Raw genomic sequence first — 21,995 nt, 5'->3', positions numbered from 1 at the left:
GGAGGTGGCAAATTAGATATAACATTAATCTTAGCCCGGTCAACCTCAATCCCCCTACTCGAGATGACATACCCCAAAACTGTTCCCTCTTGCACCATAAAATGGCTCTTTTCCCAACTTAAGACCAAATTCGTTTTCACACATCTTTTTAAACTTTTGTTAATTCAGTTAAACATGATTCAAAAGATGAGCCGAAAATAGAAAAATCATACATAAAAAAATTTCAAGTGAATCCCCGACCATATCTGAAAAGATACTCATCATGCACCTTTGAAAGGTGGCCGGGGCATTACACAAGCCGAAAGGCATTCGCCTAAATGCGAAAGTACCGTATGGACACGTGAAAGTGGTCTTATGTTGGTCATCGGGGTGAATAGCAATTTGATTGTACCCCGAATAGCCATCTAAAAAGCAATAAAATTTCTGACCTGATAATTTTTCGATGATTTGGTCAATGAACGGTAGAGGAAAATGGTCTTTGGATGTCGCGGCATTCAACTTTCGGTAATCAACACAACTTCGCCACCTGGTTACCTGTCAGGTAGCAATTTCTTCACCTTTTTCGTTACGGGTTATCTGAATATCCGATTTCTTCGGACCCGTTTGTGTTGGACTCACCCAAGTACTATCCGATATCGGGAAAATAATTCCCGCATCCAACCATTTCAAAACTTCTTTCTTCACAACTTCCCGCATGTTCGGATATAACCGTCTTTGTGCATCATGTGCGGGTTTCACCTCGGGATCCGTGATAATCTTATGCATCACGATAGACGGACTAATTCCCCTCAAGTCTGCTATCGTCCACCCTAGTGCAGCCTTATGTTCTTTCAGCACTACCATCAATGCCCTTTCTTGATCTTCTTCTAAATTTGAGGCGATGATGGCGGGTAACGTATCATTTTCTCCCAAAAACACATATTTGAGGTGTTTTGGGAGTTCCTTCAACTCGACTACCGGAGGACTCTCAAGCGAAGGTCTCAATTTTGAGTCAATAGTGTCCGGTAGTTTCTCCACTTGTTGAGACCATGGTGGTTTCCCAATACTTGCAGCATACACTTCAACTGTTCTTTCCTCTTTCTTTAACTGATGTGAATGCTCTACTGCTGACCTGCAACAAATAGCACACTCCTCTGTGGCATCTTCCTCATTTTCATGAGGATTCAACCCGTCAATGATTTCAGTTGCGAAGCATTCATAACTCACCAAAGGGTTAGAAACGTTTGAAAAAACATTTAATCGAAGATTTTTATTCCCGAAAGCCATGTCAACTACCCCGGTTCGACAGTTTATTAAAGCATTTGCGGTTGCCAAAAAGGGCTTACCGAGAATCACGTTCGGTTGCCGTTTTGGGTCAACTCTAACATAGTCTAGAACCAGAAAGTCAACCAGGTAATAAAAGTCCTCGATCATAACAATTACATCAGTAACAATTCCCCTAGGAAGCTTAAGTGTCAAATCGGCCAAGACCACGGTGGTGTCCACTTTTCTAAGTGGACCAAAATCATATTGGTCATATAAGCTTCCCGGGAGAATACTCACCCCGGCTCCAAGATCCAATAACGCCCTCGTCATTTTAAAATCGCCCACTTGAATGGGTATTATTGGCGTTCCCGGGTCTTGCAGCTTGGGTGGGAGGATTCCCGTCAAACCGAACTCACATTAGCCGTTAAATCGACTTGTTTGGGCATCTTATGAGTTCGCTTTTGAGTACACAAGTCCTTCAAATACTTAGCATATGCGGGGACTTGTTAATAGCATCAATGAGAGGTAAATTAATTTTTACTTGTTTAAAGATTTCCCACATTTCCTCCTGTTGTGGGCCCCTCTTTTTCAGTGATGATGCTGCGAGATTCACCAACGCCCGAGGAAATGGAATGGTTTTACCCGTGGGACCAGTTTCCTTGGCGCTTGGTGTTTCTTTTTCCTTTACCGATTCGTTTAAATTTTTAGTTATTAACTTTTTCGGTTCATTTATTGGTGCAGTTTCCACCTCATCATCACTGTTCCCATTTCCCCCCATATCTTCCACCATTCCTTCCACAAAGGAAGATGGTGGATTTACCCCGTTATCATAAACCTTACCATTCCTAAGGGTACTTACCTGGTTAATGTGGGTATTCTTTCCGCTGGAGGAGTTGTTACTCTTTTGGCTCGGATTCTTCAAGGTGTCACTCGGTAACTTGGTTGGAATGCGCTTTAGGCTCGCCAATTCTTTAGCCAGTTGACTCACTTGTTTATCTCTTGTAGCATTTGCCTTCTCTTGGAGTTCCATCCTCTGATTCATTTACTTCAATAACTCCATCACATCCTTAATAGACTCCTCTTTGTTACCAGATGAATTCCCTTGCCCCTGCTGAGAACTCTTTTGATACCCTTTATTGTAACCCCCCGAGTCTCTTTGATTGTACCCACTCTGACCGCTTCCCGAACTGTTACCATACTGTTTCTGGTTTGACTGATAACCTGTCTTCTGAAAACTACCTTGAAAGTTCGGGTTCTGTTGTGTGTTCGGATTTCCATAACTGAAGTTTGGATGGTATTTGAGTTCATATTATTGTATTTCCTTTCACCCTGCACATAATTGACCTCTTCTTCTTCAATTTCCTCATCTTGCACAACCCCACAACTCGCAACCTCGTGTCCTAATTCACCACAACCTTCACATACCGGATATGTTTTCCCTGACTTTCCGGCTCCTTGTACACCTGCAACCAACAACCTGTTCATCTTCTTTTCCAATCTATCCATTCTATCATCTGACCCATGACTTTCAACTACTTTTACCACTGACCTTTTGACATCTGTCCGACTGTGCTTGTCTTTTTGAATTACTCACATGTATCTCCAAATGTCCCCAATCCTCGTTTTCGTCATTTGCAAGAAACGATCCATTCGTGGTGGCTTGGAGATCACGAACATCATCATTTGAGAGACTATCATGGACAAGTCCTCAACAATCGTTTAAACCTTTGGAATGATTCATAAAAGGTTTCACCTGTGATCTGCTGAAAGTTTCGAATGTTGTTGCGGGCCTCTGTGGTTCTCTGGGGGTATAATACTCATCTAAAAACTGTTGTGCCAAATCCCCCCAAGTGAAAATACTGGCTGATGGCAACGATAAAAACCACTGCTTTGCCGCGTCTCTCAAACTAAACTGGAAAACTACCATCTTCACCTCTTCAGCAATAAAACCTTGACTCGAGATAAGTGCGCATATCAAGTTGAAATCACTCAAGTGTAAGTATGGTTCTTCTGTAGCCTTTCCATGAAATGTCGGTAATCCCGTTAAACTGTTATGCCTTACCGAAAAAGTTCTTCCACGTCTGACTGGAATGATGATCGGTAGAGGATTCGTAGCCACTTGTGGAATGAAGTGGCTTTGAACGCCTTTGACTGGTGGTGGAACAAATGCCCTTGGAACTCCATCATCAAAATCATAATACGACTGTTCATGGTGTTGTTGTCGTCTCGGTGCTCGATCTCTCCGATTTTCTGGATGATTCTGCCTAATTTCTTGGTCATCACGGGGATCTTGTTGCTGATATCGACCCCGCTGTTCATCTCTACGCTCCTCCTCCTCAGAATCGTAACCAAAATCGTCCCCTATGTGCCAATTTTCCACTCGTGCACGAGCACGATCAATCTCGGGTCTTTCCTCTCTCAAATCATTCTGTCTTTGACGGTTCACTGGAGCTGATCTGATTGACAAGTTGTCATACATGTTTCTGGGATTACGGTTAGCATCTCTTCGGTTGAACAGATTACGGTTTCTGTCACGGTTAACGTTCTGGTTTTCTGGGATTGGTTGTTCTTGGTCATGTGGTTGGTAAGAATTTGGATATCTTCTGCTTCGGTTACTCATGGTTTCTTCTTTTGGTGCTATGAATTCGGGTATTTGGTTTAGTGTGGGTTTCTGAGCTGCTCGGTTTTGTCTTGCTGTTTTCTCGATTTCGGGATCAAATTGGAGCGGCTCTTTCTCACGGGAATATCTTGTCTGCATCAACTTGTGAAGTTACCTGCAAAGACACAAACACTAACACCCCGCGTAAAATCAACAAAGAAAAATTAAAAACAAAAACTAAAAAAAACTACGCTAAACTAGCACTTTGCGCGTTGATTCCCCGACAACGGCGCCATTTTGATGTAGATGTCGTCCTCTAATCAAAAACAACTATTTATAAAGCTTAAATACCTATAATTAGTATGGGTAAGTAAGGTCGTCTCCACAGGGAATCAGTGGAAAGTGCAAGTAAAGTTTATTATTATTAAATATTATTCTAGGTGGACAGTCGATGTCCAGCAGTTTATAAAGATGATTATAAGAAAACACGGTTACTTGGAAAAGTTTGTAAACAATAATGAGAAAACGATTCACTTCAGGTTCAGGTAATGTGATAACCGACTAATCACAGATTCATAAGATTAATTGCGCAGTAATTACTAAACCTAACAGTTGGGTTGTGAGGACAAACGATACACTAACCGAATTGTTGACACAACTGAACTCCAGTTTACCCAATTATCAGTTTAAAATATGAAAATCAGTTATAAGCAATGACTAACTATTATTGGTTCAATGACATAAGAGCTAACCCTACATGTGATGAACACAACCAGAAAAGTGATGCAAAGTTTGACAATCAAAATCATAAACTGTTTAAACAATCAACTCGTAACGTAAAACAAGATTGAAAACAATCAATCAAGTTCATACTCATTCAAAACATAGAATCTGACAAAAGTTAGTTTACACAAAACCCTAGCCTAAAGTGAATACAGTGGTTTTAGCCTGACATCGGCATCACGAAAGATTCGCTTATCTGATGAGAGGATGAAAGCATGCGATGAACGGACGAACCGGAGGCTTCGGGATGATGCAAAATCGTCCTAGGGCTTGTACTTGGTTGAAGGAATGAAGGATTTCTCGAATGGGGGCTAAAAACTCAATATAATAGAGTTAGGTTTTAATTTCCCGTGTGGAGGACTTTAGAGCGTCTCTAAACTCCCTTAGCGCCGCTCTAAAGTCAACTTTCCTGATGTGAGTCTTTAGAGTATCTCTAAACTCCCTTAGAGCCGCTCTAAGGGTGTCTGACAGAATTTTCTTCATTTTCTTCATTTATTTTGCATCGGAAAGCTTGCCAATCATTATGAGTCTTCTACATCTTCGTTCCAAGCCCGTAATTCATCCCGATAAGCGTCCTTAACGTCAAGTATCCTGAAACACATAAACACGCTTGAAGTACCAAAGTTCACATAATATTTAAACTAAAATTAGACAAAAAAAACTTTAATAATATACACGAATTTTGCTCGACCATCACATAGTGGAGATTTTTACAATACTGGTCTTGTGTATTACATGGATCTGATTAGAAAAAAAATAAAAATTGTCGGTTCACCCGCCGTGTAACATCCTACTTCTCGAATAATATAAAAAGAGTTTTATTTATTGTTTTGTGTGTTGTCAGTTAATTAAGATGAATAATAATAACTTAAGTGTGGTATTGGAAAAATAAAAGATGGATTAGACGAATGGGTTATGGCCTTAAGGTCCATGGGCTTATCCTATACAAGCACCATAAACCTCCCTAAAACCCTCATTCGCATCCTTCTTGCCTCCATACACCTTCAAAAACACGCGCAAACACTCATAGACCTGTAAATGAACCGATCGTTGGGTGAATTGTTCGGAGGGAAGTTCGTTTACGTTCGTTTATTTAATAAACGAACGAAAAAGAACAAAAAAATTTTGTTCGTTTAATTAAACGAACAAACATGAACATACATTTCGTTCGTTCATTTATGTTCATGAACGTTCATTTATGTTTCTTTATTTATGTTCGTTTATGTTTTTTTATTTATGTTCATTTTGGTATAAATAAAAAATAATTAAATATTATCTGGATATGTCATTTGCTTAAAGGTTTTATAATTGTAAATTTGCGTTCATTTAAATGTTTTAAGTTCATTTATGTTTCTTTGTGTTCATTTACATTTGTTCACATATGTTCGTTTATCTTTTTTCAGTTATACTCGTTTAGATTGTAAACAAACATAAGCAAACACAAATTTCCATTTTTAAATAAACGACATGAGCATAAATATTTGTTCGATTAAGTGTCCGTGTTCTTTTAAAGTTAAATGAATGAACACGAACATGCCCTTGTGCGTGTTCATTTGATTCGTTTGCAGGCTTTCATTATTCACATTGATGAATACATCGGTCTCAATCTTTAGGCTCTGCCGATTTTATTTGTGTTCGTGAACACATTAATTTCCTTTATGAACAAACACGAACATCAAATCTCGTTCGGTAAGTGTCGTAAACCATTCATTAAAACACGTTATTTTTTTAACGAACTAACATGAACAAGACCTTATTTGTGTTCGTTTGGTACGTTTACGGCCCTAAACACTCCCCTACAACCCGGATTCAGATATGGGCTAAGGAGTGGAAGATTTCGTGATTCAAGCCTCATCAAACAATAAGAAACACGTCTAGATCCACGTGTTGGTTAGATCCGAACCAAACCAAAACCCAGAAAGGTTTTTTTGTTATATAAAGGTTAAGTTTTAGACATTGGTTTGGCTTAAGATTCGATATGAAGGCAAATCGGGCCATTTATGTAACAATTCAGGTTTTCTCGTTTTTACTTTGTAACCGTTACCCGACCCTTTTCTATGTTCGGTTTATTCTATCAATAAAATACCGCAATTATCGAGTTATCTAGTTATTTTAATATTATTATTTAATTATTTATGCAATATATATAAACAACTTTCAAGATAATACAATTGCAACCCTAAACCTATACTTTAACCCCTTTATGTACCCCTCTTAAAACTACAAGGACCAATTTGCAATTTCTGCTTAATATAATAACTAAACCCGTTAACTCATCAACTGAACCCATACTCGTGACCCTTTTCGCATACCCGTATACCCAATTAGTTGGCTTGGACCGCAATTGTCAATACTAACTTGGAAAAAGAATAAAGATTATTGATATACCTGCCAAATCAAGCTCGTCGACACTCGTAATTATGTTAAATCGATCAATTGTGATACGAATTTCTAATAATACTAACCCGACATAACTCGTGTAGGGATTCACAATATAACAATCAATATAATTCAATTAAACCTTCGTACACAACCCTCATACCATCGTTGACAAAACCCCTATAATCAATTGAATTAGCATCCCTGTCCTCCTGTTCTTGGTCTAGTTATTGCCAGCCACTGTTCGCATCAGTTAACACTCCATATAACATTGTATAAGGTAATTAATTGTTGTTTCCAGTTCGTAATGGATCAATAAACATAAACCCCAACATTAATTGAACGAATATTAACTGGTTAAATCAATTGATGATATAGGGTTTATGTAAATTGGGGGTTTTTAAACTGTTAGTATTTTAATTTTTGTTTCTCAATTTTTTGATGAGATGACTTCCAACAATAAGTTGTTAAACTAATATTTGAAACATTACTTATGAGAGCTTTCAACATTTTTTTTTCTCATATTCATAGAACTTAAAGCAATCTGACTTTAATGTTGCCCTGCTAATCCTCTCAAACATCGGATTTGTTGTTTTCATCATCTATACATACATGTCATCTTCCACGATAGAAAATGGTTTCTTAGTTGTCAATACCCAATTAGCCATCTATTCTTTCATCTTAATGGCATCATATTTCCCATCGAGTGGAATCAATGGAGAAGAGGATTAGCAAAATGGGTTGGGCTACCTATTACTTATTTTGGGTTGGATATATACATGTATATATTAATATCTTGCTAGGCTCGACAACGCTGGCGAGTCCAATCGATCTTTATATAAAAAGCTCGAGCTCGGGCCCGATAAGCAAACGAGTATTTTTTTCAGGCTCGAGCTCGGGCTCGGGCTCGATTAAGGTTCGATCCGTTCGGTGTAACATCCCGAAATTTTTAAGAATAATATTATATGAAGGGGAAATTTTACTTTGAATTGGTAGAGAAATAGTAAAATAACAAAGATGGTTCAAGTGGGCTAATTAGATGGGATTAAATATGGACCAAGAAGGAAATATGGGCCTTAGGTCCATGGGCTTAAGGGAGTATAAATACCCCTTAAACCCTAATCCTTTCCATATTTATCTCTACACCATAGCCTACACCTTAGAAAACACACACAATACCATCTTATAACCCGAACCAAGATACGAAGGCGAAAACCCGAGCTTGTTGTTGCTGGAACGTCATGACGGACCAAAACAACGTCAAGGCTTAACCGTGTTCGTAGTTCGACTCGTTTAAGGTACGTTTATATCAAGAACTTGTTCGTTTAGGTCTGGATTACATCTAGATTTCATATATCTGTTTGAGTGTGGTAAAAACAAATCCAACGAAGCTAAACTTACTGAAATTGGTTACAGTTTGATAGGTTAATTGTTATTATGAAGAATCCGTTATATATATGCCTAAATCGCACCCCGTAAACATGGAAAATTGGACGAACAAAGGGTTAGGGTTTGTAGGCGCCTGGATTCCGAATCCATTGATACATAAATCGTGTTATTTGGTTAAGAAACGAAGGAGTATTGCAGATCTAATATCTGTTGACTGTCATTTGTTCTTATCAATTTTGACTTTGACCTCCGAGTCAAAATCTGGATAAGAACAGGGGTGATTCGTCATAATTGACCAATTCGTTACGTGTTCATAATGAATGGGACTCATTCGTGTGACTTGATAACGAATGAGCCTTTAATTCATTATCTACCCATTCGTTACATTAAGATAACGAATCAGAAAGACGAACCAGAGTAACGAATCAGAAAGACAGACCAGATGACGAAAAAATTTTGTGGACTTATTGGTTGCAGAACAAATACTTAAGAATTGTTATTTCACTTATTAAGCTAGTGGAGTTTTTAAAATAATAGTAAAAACGCTAAACATGTTACCCCTGTTTTATAAAGCATGTTTTAAACTTGTGGGCCAAAGACATTAACTTCTTCCAATGAAGTACTTTATCATATGAGGAAATAAATTTTAAGTTCAAAATAATTTGGTTAAAACTTTAATAATACACAAACACGGTTTGTAGAATTGGAGGTCGCATGATTTTTCCCCCCACATAAGTGAGGTTCGGTAATAACGCAACGGTTGTTGTTACGAAATTAACGGTAAGGGACATATACTAGTAGGAACATGTGGTTAAAATAACAAAAAATGGATAAGAAAAGACATCGACCAAAATCCTAATTTACTAAAATCCCGACATACCTAAGTCCTAATCTACCCATTCCTCACAGGCCTAATTACTAAGTTTAAGTTTTCTACGGGATAGGGCCTTTGCTCTGATACCATAGCTGTAACACCCCAGCCTGGATTGGGCTGACGTGTCACAATAAACATGGTTTCGGAACAAAAGACATAATTTTATTTATTTACTTGTCAAAGACATAATACAATAGACAAAACAAACTTAAGGTTAATTTAAAAAAAAAAACCCAGCACGGTTAAAAGATATTTTGTTTAAATCCTAACGTTTTAATCTTCTCTCTTAATCCCGCCCAAAGTAACCTGTGAACCTGTAAAAGAATTTTAATAATAACGGAATGAGCCGAATACTCAGAACGGATCAAACAATTAATGATTTAATGAAATGTAATTTATAGTGAACTTACTGTAATGATACATTGCAAAGTAACCTTATTTAAATAAAGTAAATCATTTCATATGGATGTACCCATGAGCGTACATAAAATGTGACAATATACTGGTAGCTACTCCTGCATATTTATCACATGAGATGGCGAGTTGGTATACCCGTTATCCATCTTCTTAATATTAATCCTAGGATCGATCCATACGCCTCCTAATAGCCATATGTACCACACTTGTACTTAAGAGACGTCGTGAACTAATCTCACCGTCACGGGTGGTGCACATGTTGTCGGTGCCGCAACAACATGCTCGTGGGACACTCCACGAGAAGCGACACTCAGGGTATCGGAATACAAATGAACTTATTCATATAACTCATAGCAAACATATTTTCGTAACATATATCGGAACATGCGATAATGAGTATAATCAAACATAATAATATCGCATGACATGAAAGCTAAATACAATGTTTAATCAGAACTGGAATCCAACGAACATCCAAATGAAATGATAATTCAAAGACGTGAAGAGTTATAAAATATATATTAACTCAATGAGTTTATCTCAATTAAATATGAAAGCAATGGAAAGTGGGGGTAAGGATCCGTACCTTTAGTGTTTCAAGGCAGTACCAACTTGTTTTAAAAGTGCTTACAATTATCTCACTATTACTTCTTTTTCCTCAACGGTTTACCGGAAAACAAGTAGGTTGACCGGATACTACTTCGAGTTCAACGAAAGAGTTTTGATCATCATGACGTGACCGAAAGTTATTGGCAAGGTGAAGATAGGTAGTATGATTATCGTTTTGGTATTTTGGGTTTACTTTTGACTTACGGGAATTACGAACTGATGTCGGAGAATTTGTTATAGAACGAAACGGAAGTTTATAGGATGAAAGTTGATGAGATGGGATTTTCACTAAAATTTTTACCATGATTTATAGCAAGAGTTTGAAACTTATCATCATGGTTGGCAAGATGACATTCGGAATAGGGCTTGTGCCTTGTGGACGGCATGTGTGGTGTGTTTGTAGCGTGTTTTGTGTTTGTGGCTTTCCTCATATGGTATGTGTGTGTGGGATGTGTTATTCATACACCCTTTATAGGGTGTATGTAAAGATAAGATGTGTGTTAAGAGGGTGTGTGAATATTCAAAATGGATGTGTGAATAACCATTGCCGTGTGTGTGGCGCGTGATTTCTGTTGCCATGAACATTCATTTGATAATAATCATATATTACTATATTGATAATTATTATATGATTAATTCTATTTAATTGAAACGTAAGTTACTTATTTTTAAGTTATATTGAATGCTTGTAAATACCATCGATGTCATAAATCTCATATTTATATCTAAGTGATATTATAATAAGTGATATTATAATTGTGTCTTTAACTTGTTAGTTTAGAAACTTAACTCTCTAGTGTAAGTGTAACATACGGTGGGACAAAAGCCCGGGTGGACTATGAGTTTGAACTGATAACCTTTGCACATGGCCTAGTTCAAATCTTTTATTGCCAATATTTTCCCAAATATGACACAAGTGCGATTCGAACTTGGGTTTCCACAAAAGAATCCAAGCCTCCTACCACTAGGCTACAACTGGGGGACCACTCTAGTTCGAATTAAAATTTATGTTTACTATTTATTAATATTATTATTATTATTATTTGTTTGGTTATTACAACTATTACCCCCTTAAAAGAAATTTCGTCCTCAAAATTTATTGATCAGAAATTCAGAGCATACGTAATTGGAAGCTTTAATAATATAGATCAAAATACGGTTCATAATTACTTGGAATATAAGTTTTATTGGTCGAACAAACTAGGGTATAAAGAACGTATAGATTCTTCAGTTTCCCACGTAGCTTCACGTTCAGAGTGATTCTTCCAAAGGACTTTTACAAACGGAATTACTTTCTTACACCTGATTCTTTCTTGTCGGTCTAGGATGACTTCTAGTTCTTCCGCCACCGCCATTACCATTTTAAATTTTGGTAAATTTTCTTTATATTAAGGCACATCTATTAACTTATTGTTATTTGTATCATATTCAATCATTATTTCCTGCCTACCATAATAAGAAAATGGGTTGGTTTTTTTCTTTCTCTTTTTTTTTTTTTGAACAGCAAACATCATTCAATTAACTTAAAGAGATTACATGAACCAAACACCCAGCCAGAAGCTAAGACAACCACCAAAACAAACATAACAATTGCCTACACCTAAACTCCAAAATTCCTTTAGCAAGCTTTAGTGAAGACTTTCGAACCACACCACTATACTCTAAGACCAAACACCAAGAGCACTTAGACCCTCAAATTATTCAACCCTCTTTAACACCCTGCAGTCCTGCACCTATCCCCTTTAACTCTAACCCAAGTCCCATGCTAATTAAACACAAATAATTCATCCTAAACCATTGACATTCCTTTCTCCAACTATAATATCTCTTAACTGATTTCAAATCCAGCCATTTGAACCCCCAATAACTCTCCTACGAAGCACGTTTCTTGAACCTCCAGATCTAAATCATGATCCGAACTGTGTGAATCTCCTGTTTCCGATCCCAGTTTTGAGTTGGAATCCCCGTCTTCGATTTCATCTCCGCTGCTAGGAAAGACCTCCAAACTGTCCTCAGCTAACGATTCGAGAGTAGACCCCGAGTCCAATCTATTTCGGCGCTTTCTTCTAAGTTTTTTGTTAGTTCTAAACATTGACCGACTAAGGCGGAGTGAAGCCAAATCATGAACAGGGACATTGATGCCTTTTTTCCGTTACATACATTAGCATCAGACCCCTTATTCCTTCTGCCTTCTTTTTTCTTACGTTTCGATTTAGAATTTTTGGCTCCTAGTTTTTCAATTAAATCATTCAAGCCAAATGGGTGCGAACTCATTCAAAGCCTCATTTTCCTCACCCATTCTAATATCCACCATGTGTTCCTTTAAAGGCCCATTGGTTGAACCGCCAACATGATCCTCGACAATCAGCTGTTGTTCGGTTGGCATATGTATTTGCGTCTCCCTGCTCCATAACCCTAGGTAATTGTATTTCAAGCGAATGATTAGGATTAGACGAACCCCATCGACTTCCTGGCTTCTGATATGAATGGGTTGGTAATTATCTATTTCCACTTTACTCGTTTATTCCATTAATTAAATTAATAATAGTGAACAGGGCCAAACATTTATTAAATAATAAATAGCTCGTTCCAACATAAGTCACCAATTAATTTTACCCAATAATAGGTTCGCATGCACACCACATTTTCTGATTTTTTTAAGGTGATCACATAACACATCTTCTACTGTTCTACATCAACCCTGCATGCAAAACTGAAGATTTTACTTTTGCCCCTTGTGAAACTCTTTCTATATGTATAAAGTACACTTTATACTGATTTATTTTAATTGAATCTTGTACTATATAAATTATATATCACTTTAATCCCGTGTCAACATGAGTGCAATAAAAAATCTTGTCTCACCCAATTTGCTACAAGATAAAAAAATATGACAAATGACTCAACACAAGCTAATTAAAAGAATGGACAATTTATTTAACCATTTGATTCAAAGAATTGAGTTAAAGCTCTCAATTGGATCAGATTCTTCAAGCATGGAAGCTGCCTGAAAGCTATCAATGGCATCAGATAAACGCCCATCCAGTTTATGAACGAATCCCAAATGAAGCCAAGCCATACGGTTAGTGGGTTCAAGCCGTAGTGCATCTGAGAGCATGGTTCGAGCCACAGGCAACATGGGCAAGCCTCGATCCGACATAATGGCCCCGATACTAATCTTGGAAGGTACATAATTAGTCTCTACTAGTAGAGAATTAACGTAGGTGGCCAATGCTTCATCGATTTCCCCACGTCTCTGGTATATTGTTCCTAGATGAATAACTTAAACATGTCAGCACACGTTCAGAATACACAAAATAAAATGAACCATTCATTTTTTTTTATTCTCACAATTTTTTTCTAAAAAATGGTATGAATGTAATGTTTATTGTTTCTCACAAATCTCTCTTGAAATCAAAGCCGTGTGAATAAATTTTTATGTAAAAATACATGCATGTGTATGAAAGAATCACCAAGTTTCAAAAATTAAACCATAACTTAAAAACCAGAGTGATTTATATTTGCTCATTTTGTTTAGGGAAATACTATAAAAAACCAATTTATTTTCTATTTTTTTTTTTCACAAAAGTCCCTCAACTTTATTGTAGACCCACCAAATACATTGTTCTAAATTACCTAGTCATGGCATTTTTTTTTCAAAATTATCAAGTAGAGACTTTAACAAGTCATTCTGTCATTGTATTTTATTGTTTAAAATTATCAAACAGAGAGACTTTTGTAAGAAAAAGGAAAAAGGAAGTTAGTTTTTTACGGTAATTGCCATTTGTTTATGCAATATTTATAATATACATTTAGTTATGCTAAATAAGGAGATTTTACCTAAAAGCGTAAAAAAGGAAATTAACACATGTTGTCTTCAACTTTTAAGCACGGTGTTAGAAAAACTTTTTGTATAGCACCATGTATTAACTTCCTTTGTGCACTTTTTAGCATAACCCTAGCCTATATATACTGGGAGAGAGGATCGATCAAGATAAACAATTTACCGTTATGTAATTGCATGACCACTTCTCTCTCCCACTAATTATTTGCGAGGTTGTAATCTTTATTGTTAATAATACAAGTGGTTATCAGGTTCTACATTAGTGTTTGCTTGTTGTGGCTGAAGGCCCTACATGCGTTTGTTTGTTCGTTCGTTCGTTCGTTCCTTCACTCGTCCGTTTTATGCTATGCATAGAAAATTACTAATTTGCCCTTAAAATTGAAAAGTATGGCATTTTACCCTCAGTATGCAGTGTCTCTGATGAACAATCTATAATTTCTCTAGCTTTCCCCAAGCATATTTCAGCATCCTTCCAACGCGCAAGACTCGAATACAAATTCGCTAAACCCTGCCACACTTCATACTCATTCACTCTATCATCTTCAATCTACAATACTCAATATATAACAAGACTGGCATCATTATTCTTAATGTATAATAACACAAACAAAATATGCTTTATCTGTTAAAGCTAACCTGGTGTGTGGTTTGTAATGGCCCGTAAGATTTCTTCTGCGCTTGTATCAACGCAAGCAAATGCCGATACGTTTCAATAGCATCCAAATGTCGTGACTGCGCGATCCTTAGTTTAGCTTTCAACCTCAAAAGCGGTCCTTGGTCCCACTTTGCAGTTTCATCCAAAGCCGCATCAGTGACCACCTCCGCCTCCTGAAACCGTTGCTGGGCAGATAATATCAAAGCAAGCAGCCTCCAACCACGCAACATTGATCCACCAGTTACATCAATATACTGCTTTGATAACCTCAAAGCGTTATTCAAATTCCTATGCATCGCGTACTGAATCGCAAGCTCAAACACCAGGTCTGAGTTCTCAGGCTCTAATTCAACCGCTTCTTCTAACGACTTTAACGCTTCGGATTGAAGGCGCGAACGTTCGTAATCCGAAGACGAAACAATCGCTTGTTTGCCAAGGCAAAGCCCTAGTACACGAAGCGACACGCCTTTTAAATGGTTGTTTCTAATTTTACAGTTTTCAACCGCCCTTTGCGCATATTCGATTCCTTGTGCCGCAAGATACCCGTCTTCACTGCATATTTTAGCAGCTAATAGTAATGGCATAATATCATCCGGCTTTTCATGTTTATGAAGTGCTTTCTTCAACAAATCTAGTACGGTTTTCCGTTGACCGGTCCCTAGGCCAGTAAATGAATCGAAAGTTTAGTGAATTGTTCATGAACCGTTCAATGGGAAATTCATTTATTTTCACGTATTTAATAAACAGACAAACATGAACAAAAGGTGTTGTTCTTTTACTTAAAACGAACGAACATGAACGCATCACTGGTTCATTCTTTTATGTTTGTGAATGTTCATTTGTTTACGTCCATTTATGTTTGATTAGTTTACATTTATTTAAGTTCGCTTCATTAAAACTTTCATTAATTTTCAGGCTCATTACATGTTAGTCAACTTTTAATAACCTTATTTAGGGCCACACAATCTTATTCATATTTATGTTCATTCAACTATTTTCAGCTATGTTCGTTCGTTTAAGTTTGTGAACCATTAAAGTTAAAATATTTTCACATTTACGTTCGTTCAACTATTTTTCATTTATTTTCGTCAATACGCTTTAACGAATGAGCATAACGTGCATGTCAATTTACTTAACAAACCAACACGAACAAGAAAACTTCGTTTACTTAAATATTTGTGTTCATTTGTTTGTTCCATTAAAGCTAGACAAACGTTCACGAACATGCTTACCAATTCCATGACAACAAAGTGCCAATGTTTTCCAAAGATCGACACGATGAATCACTCCTGGAATCACCTCTTCGAGTTGTTTCGCTAAAACTGATGTTTGGTTACAAACCGAGAGTGCAAACGTAAGATGTTCGACAACAGCTGGGTCCCACTTCGCCTTCCCGAGTGAAAACTTTCTCATCAAGATCATTAAGAGCAAAACAGCTTCTTCCAGGTTGTTTTTTGGAACATATGTGCCGTCGATGTGAGTAGATGTGGAAGGCGGGCCAACGTGGACCCCACTATATAGTAAAAACATTGTGAAATTGTGTTGGATTCGTGCGCAGCTGTCGTTGTTGAGGTTCCATTGAGTTAAGAGGGTGCGACGATAAGAGGAAACGGCTTCTTGGTAATTACCTGCTTCGGCCCAGAGCTGTGGGAGAAGCTCAACAGCTCGGCTAATTGTTTCTTGTAACTTGGTCTCAACAAACGCGTCGGGAATCCCTTGTGGGAATATTTTCTCTACCCCATCAAGCACTTTTTTACACTCTTCAGCAGCATCTACACAAAGTTTGTGATATAACTTAAAGTAAATGGGAGTATATCTTTCATGTTGAAGGTAATATATTACAGTACTTAACTAATATATAGAACTGAAAGAGTAGATACCATTTATCCTGTTGAGTTTTTGAAGTGACTTGGTTTTCAAATATACGGCTTCAAGCACCAGATTCGCGCCCTGTTGTGGGCCCGACTCAGAGTGGGTGCTTGAATTTTTAGCCGTTTTGTCATTTGAAATTGATTGCATGTTATGTATTGCAGCTTCAATATCAATACCATCAAATATTCTAAGAGCAGCTTCCACATTACCTCTTTGATATTCCAATCTTCCAATAAGAGCCCTTGCTTCCTGTAGTTTTTATTTAATAATTGCATACCTCATATGTTAGTAATAATCACATATGTTACTAATAAACTATTTCCCAGTTTTAACAAGTAATGAACATATACTACGTTTAATCTAACATATTTATAATTTGTCAACGAACAAACTAGAATATATTTGTGCCATTTAATGGGCCATAAAGATTGGCATCAAAGGAAGATTTGCACCAAAAACTTAGAAAGGATTACGAGTGCATATATGTTTCAAATATAGCAGATTAAACTCTCTTATGAAAGTTTTGTTGCTTATAATTGGTATAATTAATTATTTTAAACATTCTGGATTTATACTATATAGATGGCAGGCATAGTGATGCAATGCAAACTTATTGTTCACTTTCATATGTGATATTTAACATATAAAAATTTGACTAACATACTAAATGTTTGAGTTTTAACATCCGAAAGAATCTTAAATCCTTAAGATAGGATGCACTTATGTTCAATAAACATGCTACACAAAAATATTCATCTGATCAACACTTTTAAAGATTTATAAGAATACTAAAAATACAATGTTGGTATGTTATATCACATCAAATCAAACCAAACCAAATCAATATGTAGAGATTCTTATAAGTAAAATAGCAAACCTCGGAATTGAGGGATAAACCTTCACGCAATGCGGATTCAGCTTGATCGATATTACCGGCATTGAGCTTGGCCTCAATGGTATCTGTTAGCACACAACCACCATTTGCGCAAATTTTGCGTTCATCTTTTTCAACAAGCTGCGTGTCACCCGTCATTGTTCTTATTTATACAAGCACGTAAATCATGTAATGTATCCTGGAAGAAAGTGTCGAAAAGAAAAGACGATCAGGAAATTAAAATGTATAAACAAAACAAAACCTCGGCATTGTCGTTGAGAATAAGAAATGGAAACCTAGATCTATTTGGCTGTAGGATGGATTAGATGATAAAGTAAGAGGAAATGAAAATTTAGACGAAATTGGATATTCGTGAGGTCAAAAGGAATCAAGATCTGTGATTTGTTTATAACCAGTGATTCTTATTTGAATGTTGAGATGTGTTGCACACCCAAACCATTCTCTCTCACGTATGGTGTAGATTGGTTTTGTTGAAGAACTCTAGAAACTATATATATTTCATGCCAACATAAAAATGGAATTCAATGGCGAGTTGTAGGTTTGGTCAGAAAAGAATGTCGGAAATAATGGACCGGTTCGAGTAAGTTAACGTTTTCGATCGAGCTATAACCCGAAAAAGTTATACATTGAGGAACGTTCAATAAAAACCGCTTAACGGGCAATGACGAGCAATTAAATGGTTGTTTAATTATTAAATAAACTAGCACATGCTTTTAAATATGAAACAAATTGAGTGGGGCTCAAAGCCTATTATTGTTTTACAAGTATTATATAACTATGATATTAAATCATAATTTCTCTATTATATTATTAAGAGAAAATTAGCATTTGCTTCCCTGGGTAATATCGTCGCGAGATGGATTGACCACTGAAAAAGAATTTGCGTATGTTAAACCTCTATGTTTATCGGGCGGGTTTTTTTGGCTCCTACCGTTAGTCAACATACCGTTGACTCGTTAAAAATTGGTGAATTTACTATGTTACTCTTCTATCCTTATTATAACATAACCTATCCGGTTTCCCCTCTTTCCCCGTATTATCCCAGGCGATCCGATCGTCTTCTTCATCTTCTTCTGTATAATCTCCGTTCATCTAATAAACATCGATTAACACCGGATGTCAAGTTAATACTCCTCGGGCTCACCTTCCAAGCCTTCCCGTGTAGACGACTGTAACAAATCGGGTTTTCCAATCTAAACTATATGACCCGTTTTCATTTTCGAAAAATTTTAATTAATAAACGTCACCTTTATCGAGTTAGTATTATTTGACTCTTATTATTTATTACATATATTTAATTTAACTATAATATATACAATAATGACCCTAAACAATAACTTTAACCCTATATGTTTCCAACTTCATACTACAAGAACTAAACTGAAAATATTGCTATAACCCTTTTCACCAAACGAATATCCACGATCCAAACCCGTATCCACTTTTAGTTTCTTGAACCCGAATTCAAGAAATGGTATCTTGGGTCACAATTTTCGTTCTATAGTTGGAATTACATCAATAATATTATCCCTCATACCATAATCGGCCTTCACCGACATTTGTGTTTAGGAAACAAGATCAATATTAATATGTATTGATTTCATTATCGAACCGTCTTGACCCGTCTTCTCTTATGCAAGCTATCGATCACCATAATACAATTAAACTAGCAGATGCGATCCTCATAGCCTAGCCAACATAACCCCCTTAATTAATCTGATTATATCAGCCTCGTTGTACAGTTTCTTGATTCGTGTCCGCCGTCTCTTATATTGCTCATATAACCCCGTAAATCTTCGTTGTAAAGGTAATTAGATTCATAGTTGTGCTCGTATTAATGTTGATTTCAAAAGCCCTAATGCTAATTGAACAAACAAGGCTCGGTTTGATCGATTAAGGATTTAGGGTTCATATGGCATCTTGGTTATTTTTCTGCTTCTGTTTAAAAGGACTTGGATCTGAGTTATATCGCATGAAGCTGGATATCCCAGCTGATTAATCCTTTGGTTGTGGAGTGGCAGGTCGCGGGTTCGAAGCCCTGCCACCCCGTTCACGTATATATTTTTGGTATATTTGTTTTTAAATCATATTTTAACCAATAAAAATATAAGAATAATTAAATAAATTATTTTTATTAAATACCGGCTATATAATACTTGTATTTTCTCGTATCTCTCGCTTGTTTATGTACGTATATGTAAGCGTAGATGTATCACGTAAAATAATATTTTCGGTTTAATATATATACTTTAACAAACTTATAATTCTTAAACATGTATTTTATGCATATAATATTTTTATATATTATATTGAATGTTATAGTATACTTTTAAATGGTTAATGACGGGTTTTACTTATACAATATTTTTATATAATAAAGTATTATAATACACTTTATTTGTAACTTAACAAACTAATAATTTTTCATATAATATATTTCAATATAATTACATTAATTATGAGTAAAAAGAATATAAAATGGCTTAATGTTAATTATTAAATATCGAGCTTCTTATCGATCTAGTTCATTAACTTAGTTTTCTTAATAATCTTATTTTCCTTATTAGGACTTATCGTCAACGCGTGATTTCCGCTAATCATTCCTAACATTCCTTTTCACTATTGTTCGTCTATTGAGGTTAGTACCACATTCCCCTATTTTACCGTTTTCATGTTTTGGGGACATATGCGTAAATATACTTTCTCATATATACTTATACTCAAAACTGCAACTTTGTCTTATGTGTTAACAACTTATACCTTACTTGTTTATGTGCTTATTTGCTTTGTATGCTTTCGCATTCGGAGAGGTCCAACATAATCTCAGTCTAGTATGATCATACGCCAGTCGTTATAGCCTTTGTGCTTCTCGACATCTCAGTTATACTTTCTCATTTGGTTAATTTGTTATTCTCATATGACTTGTTGCAAATACTTATTTTTATACTATACTATATGTACACTTAAACTGGTGTGTTGCTCACTCAACATGTGTTGTTGACAAAATTCTATTTTATACGCATATGCAGGTTGGTGAAGACTTAGTGAAGACTTTAGTTAGAAGAATACTTTAATCAAGAACTATAAAATTTGTATTGTTGTATAAATTTTGTACTTGTTTGTATTTTGAGTTATTTGATAATTGAATTCAATTAATAGATATTGTCATTTAAATATTGCATGATAGTACCTTGAGAGCTGTGACAATCAGTTCGCGCCCCGGCATTTCCGCCGTTGGTTGGGGTGTGACAACGACTCTTGCGTGAGATGCCTATGTGGTGCAGGGACATGTTACTGGATATCTAGGACTGATGCAAACCCGGGTCGTCGATTCTTGTGCTGTGTAAGTGTTTAATTACTCACGAATTAGGGTTATTGTCTGTTAATCAATGTTGATTCCTTTAATTTGGCTTAGGTCAATTTTAGGGGTAATTGAATCTGTTGGTTAGGTTGTTTGTTTGTTGATATACAAAAGGGGAGTTGTGGATGGTTAAAATGGGCTGATGATCCCACGTGCCCTAGTTGTGAAAAGGTAATTCAAGCAATGGTGAAAATGATGAACAAGAAAGATGAGTATGCAAAAATGAGAAATAAAGAAGTACCAAAGTTGAAGATGTTGCTAGGAATTAGTTGGTTGTTGTTCTTTGTGTATGTTTGTGTTTATTGATTAGTTGTTAACATTGTATTTGTAGTGTGGGATAATGTAATCTTTGTTGTTGTTATTCTAGTTGATGTTAAATGTTTAGAGTTTGTTGTTTCATCTATTTACTTTACATTTCTGTTCCACATTATCAGTCATGTTGTAGCCATGATGAAACTGAAAAGGATGAAATTAAGAATGTTGAATTTGGGAAGGATGTAGTGCAGTTTGACATGAAGCAAGTCAATTGGAAGACAATGAGTGTCAATTGGGAGAAGATGAGTTGATGGCTTATTTGTTGCAAGAAGATGAATTATTTAGACCGAGTAAAGAACATGAAATGGATTGTGGTGATGATTATGACCCTGAGGTTATGAAAGCAGCTTACGACTACACCAGTGAGCCAGAGGAAGATTACCATATGATCCATATGAAGACGATCCAGTGTGGGACACTGACTGGTCAAATGATGATTGTCATTGGAAGTAGCTTTGTACTTGGTTTCTAGTATTTCTTTGTATTTGAAATGTATTGTAATGTGTTACTTTAATTTGACATTATTAAATGTATTGTAATGTTTGCATAATTTGACTACAAGCTACAAGTTTTAAAAGCATTAAACACAAACTGTCAAAATAACATACAAACCATCACATCCCAAATCAAACATAAATGCTACAAGTCTTAAATTGTTTCAAACACAAACCATAATAACACACACATGGTACCAGCTACAAGTCTTAAATTGTTTCAAACACAAAACATGATAACAAACCGTAACCTTGTTGACACCA

General features: G+C 36.2%; 1 protein-coding gene across 2 annotated transcripts; it reads right to left on the bottom strand.

Moving 5' to 3' along the window:
• Positions 1-13,050: 13,050 nt before the first annotated feature.
• On the bottom strand, positions 13,051-17,827 carry LOC143613254 (protein NPG1-like). Of its 2 annotated transcripts, none has more exons than XM_077087012.1 (6): positions 17,544-17,827; positions 16,675-16,915; positions 16,027-16,566; positions 14,776-15,452; positions 14,539-14,686; positions 13,051-13,565 (listed from the first exon to the last, which is right to left on the bottom strand). In XM_077087012.1, the coding sequence occupies exons 1-6, from the start codon at positions 17,697-17,699 to the stop codon at positions 13,246-13,248; spliced, it is 2,082 nt and encodes a 693-aa protein (XP_076943127.1). In that variant the 5' UTR covers positions 17,700-17,827; the 3' UTR covers positions 13,051-13,245. The 2 variants fall into 2 exon arrangements, with proteins under 2 accessions (XP_076943127.1, XP_076943128.1); XM_077087013.1 differs by having other exon boundaries at positions 14,776-15,239; positions 17,544-17,826.
• Between the last annotated feature and the right edge of the window lie 4,168 nt (positions 17,828-21,995).

The sequence above is a fragment of the Bidens hawaiensis genome, unplaced genomic scaffold (assembly GCF_021521415.1).
Source record: "Bidens hawaiensis isolate Kalapana, Puna unplaced genomic scaffold, B.hawaiensis_p1.1 tig00036891_1, whole genome shotgun sequence".
NCBI classification, from domain to species: Eukaryota; Viridiplantae; Streptophyta; class Magnoliopsida; order Asterales; family Asteraceae; genus Bidens; species Bidens hawaiensis.
Note: the sequence above shows the minus strand (reverse complement) of the source record. Positions and strands in the feature narration are given on the sequence as shown.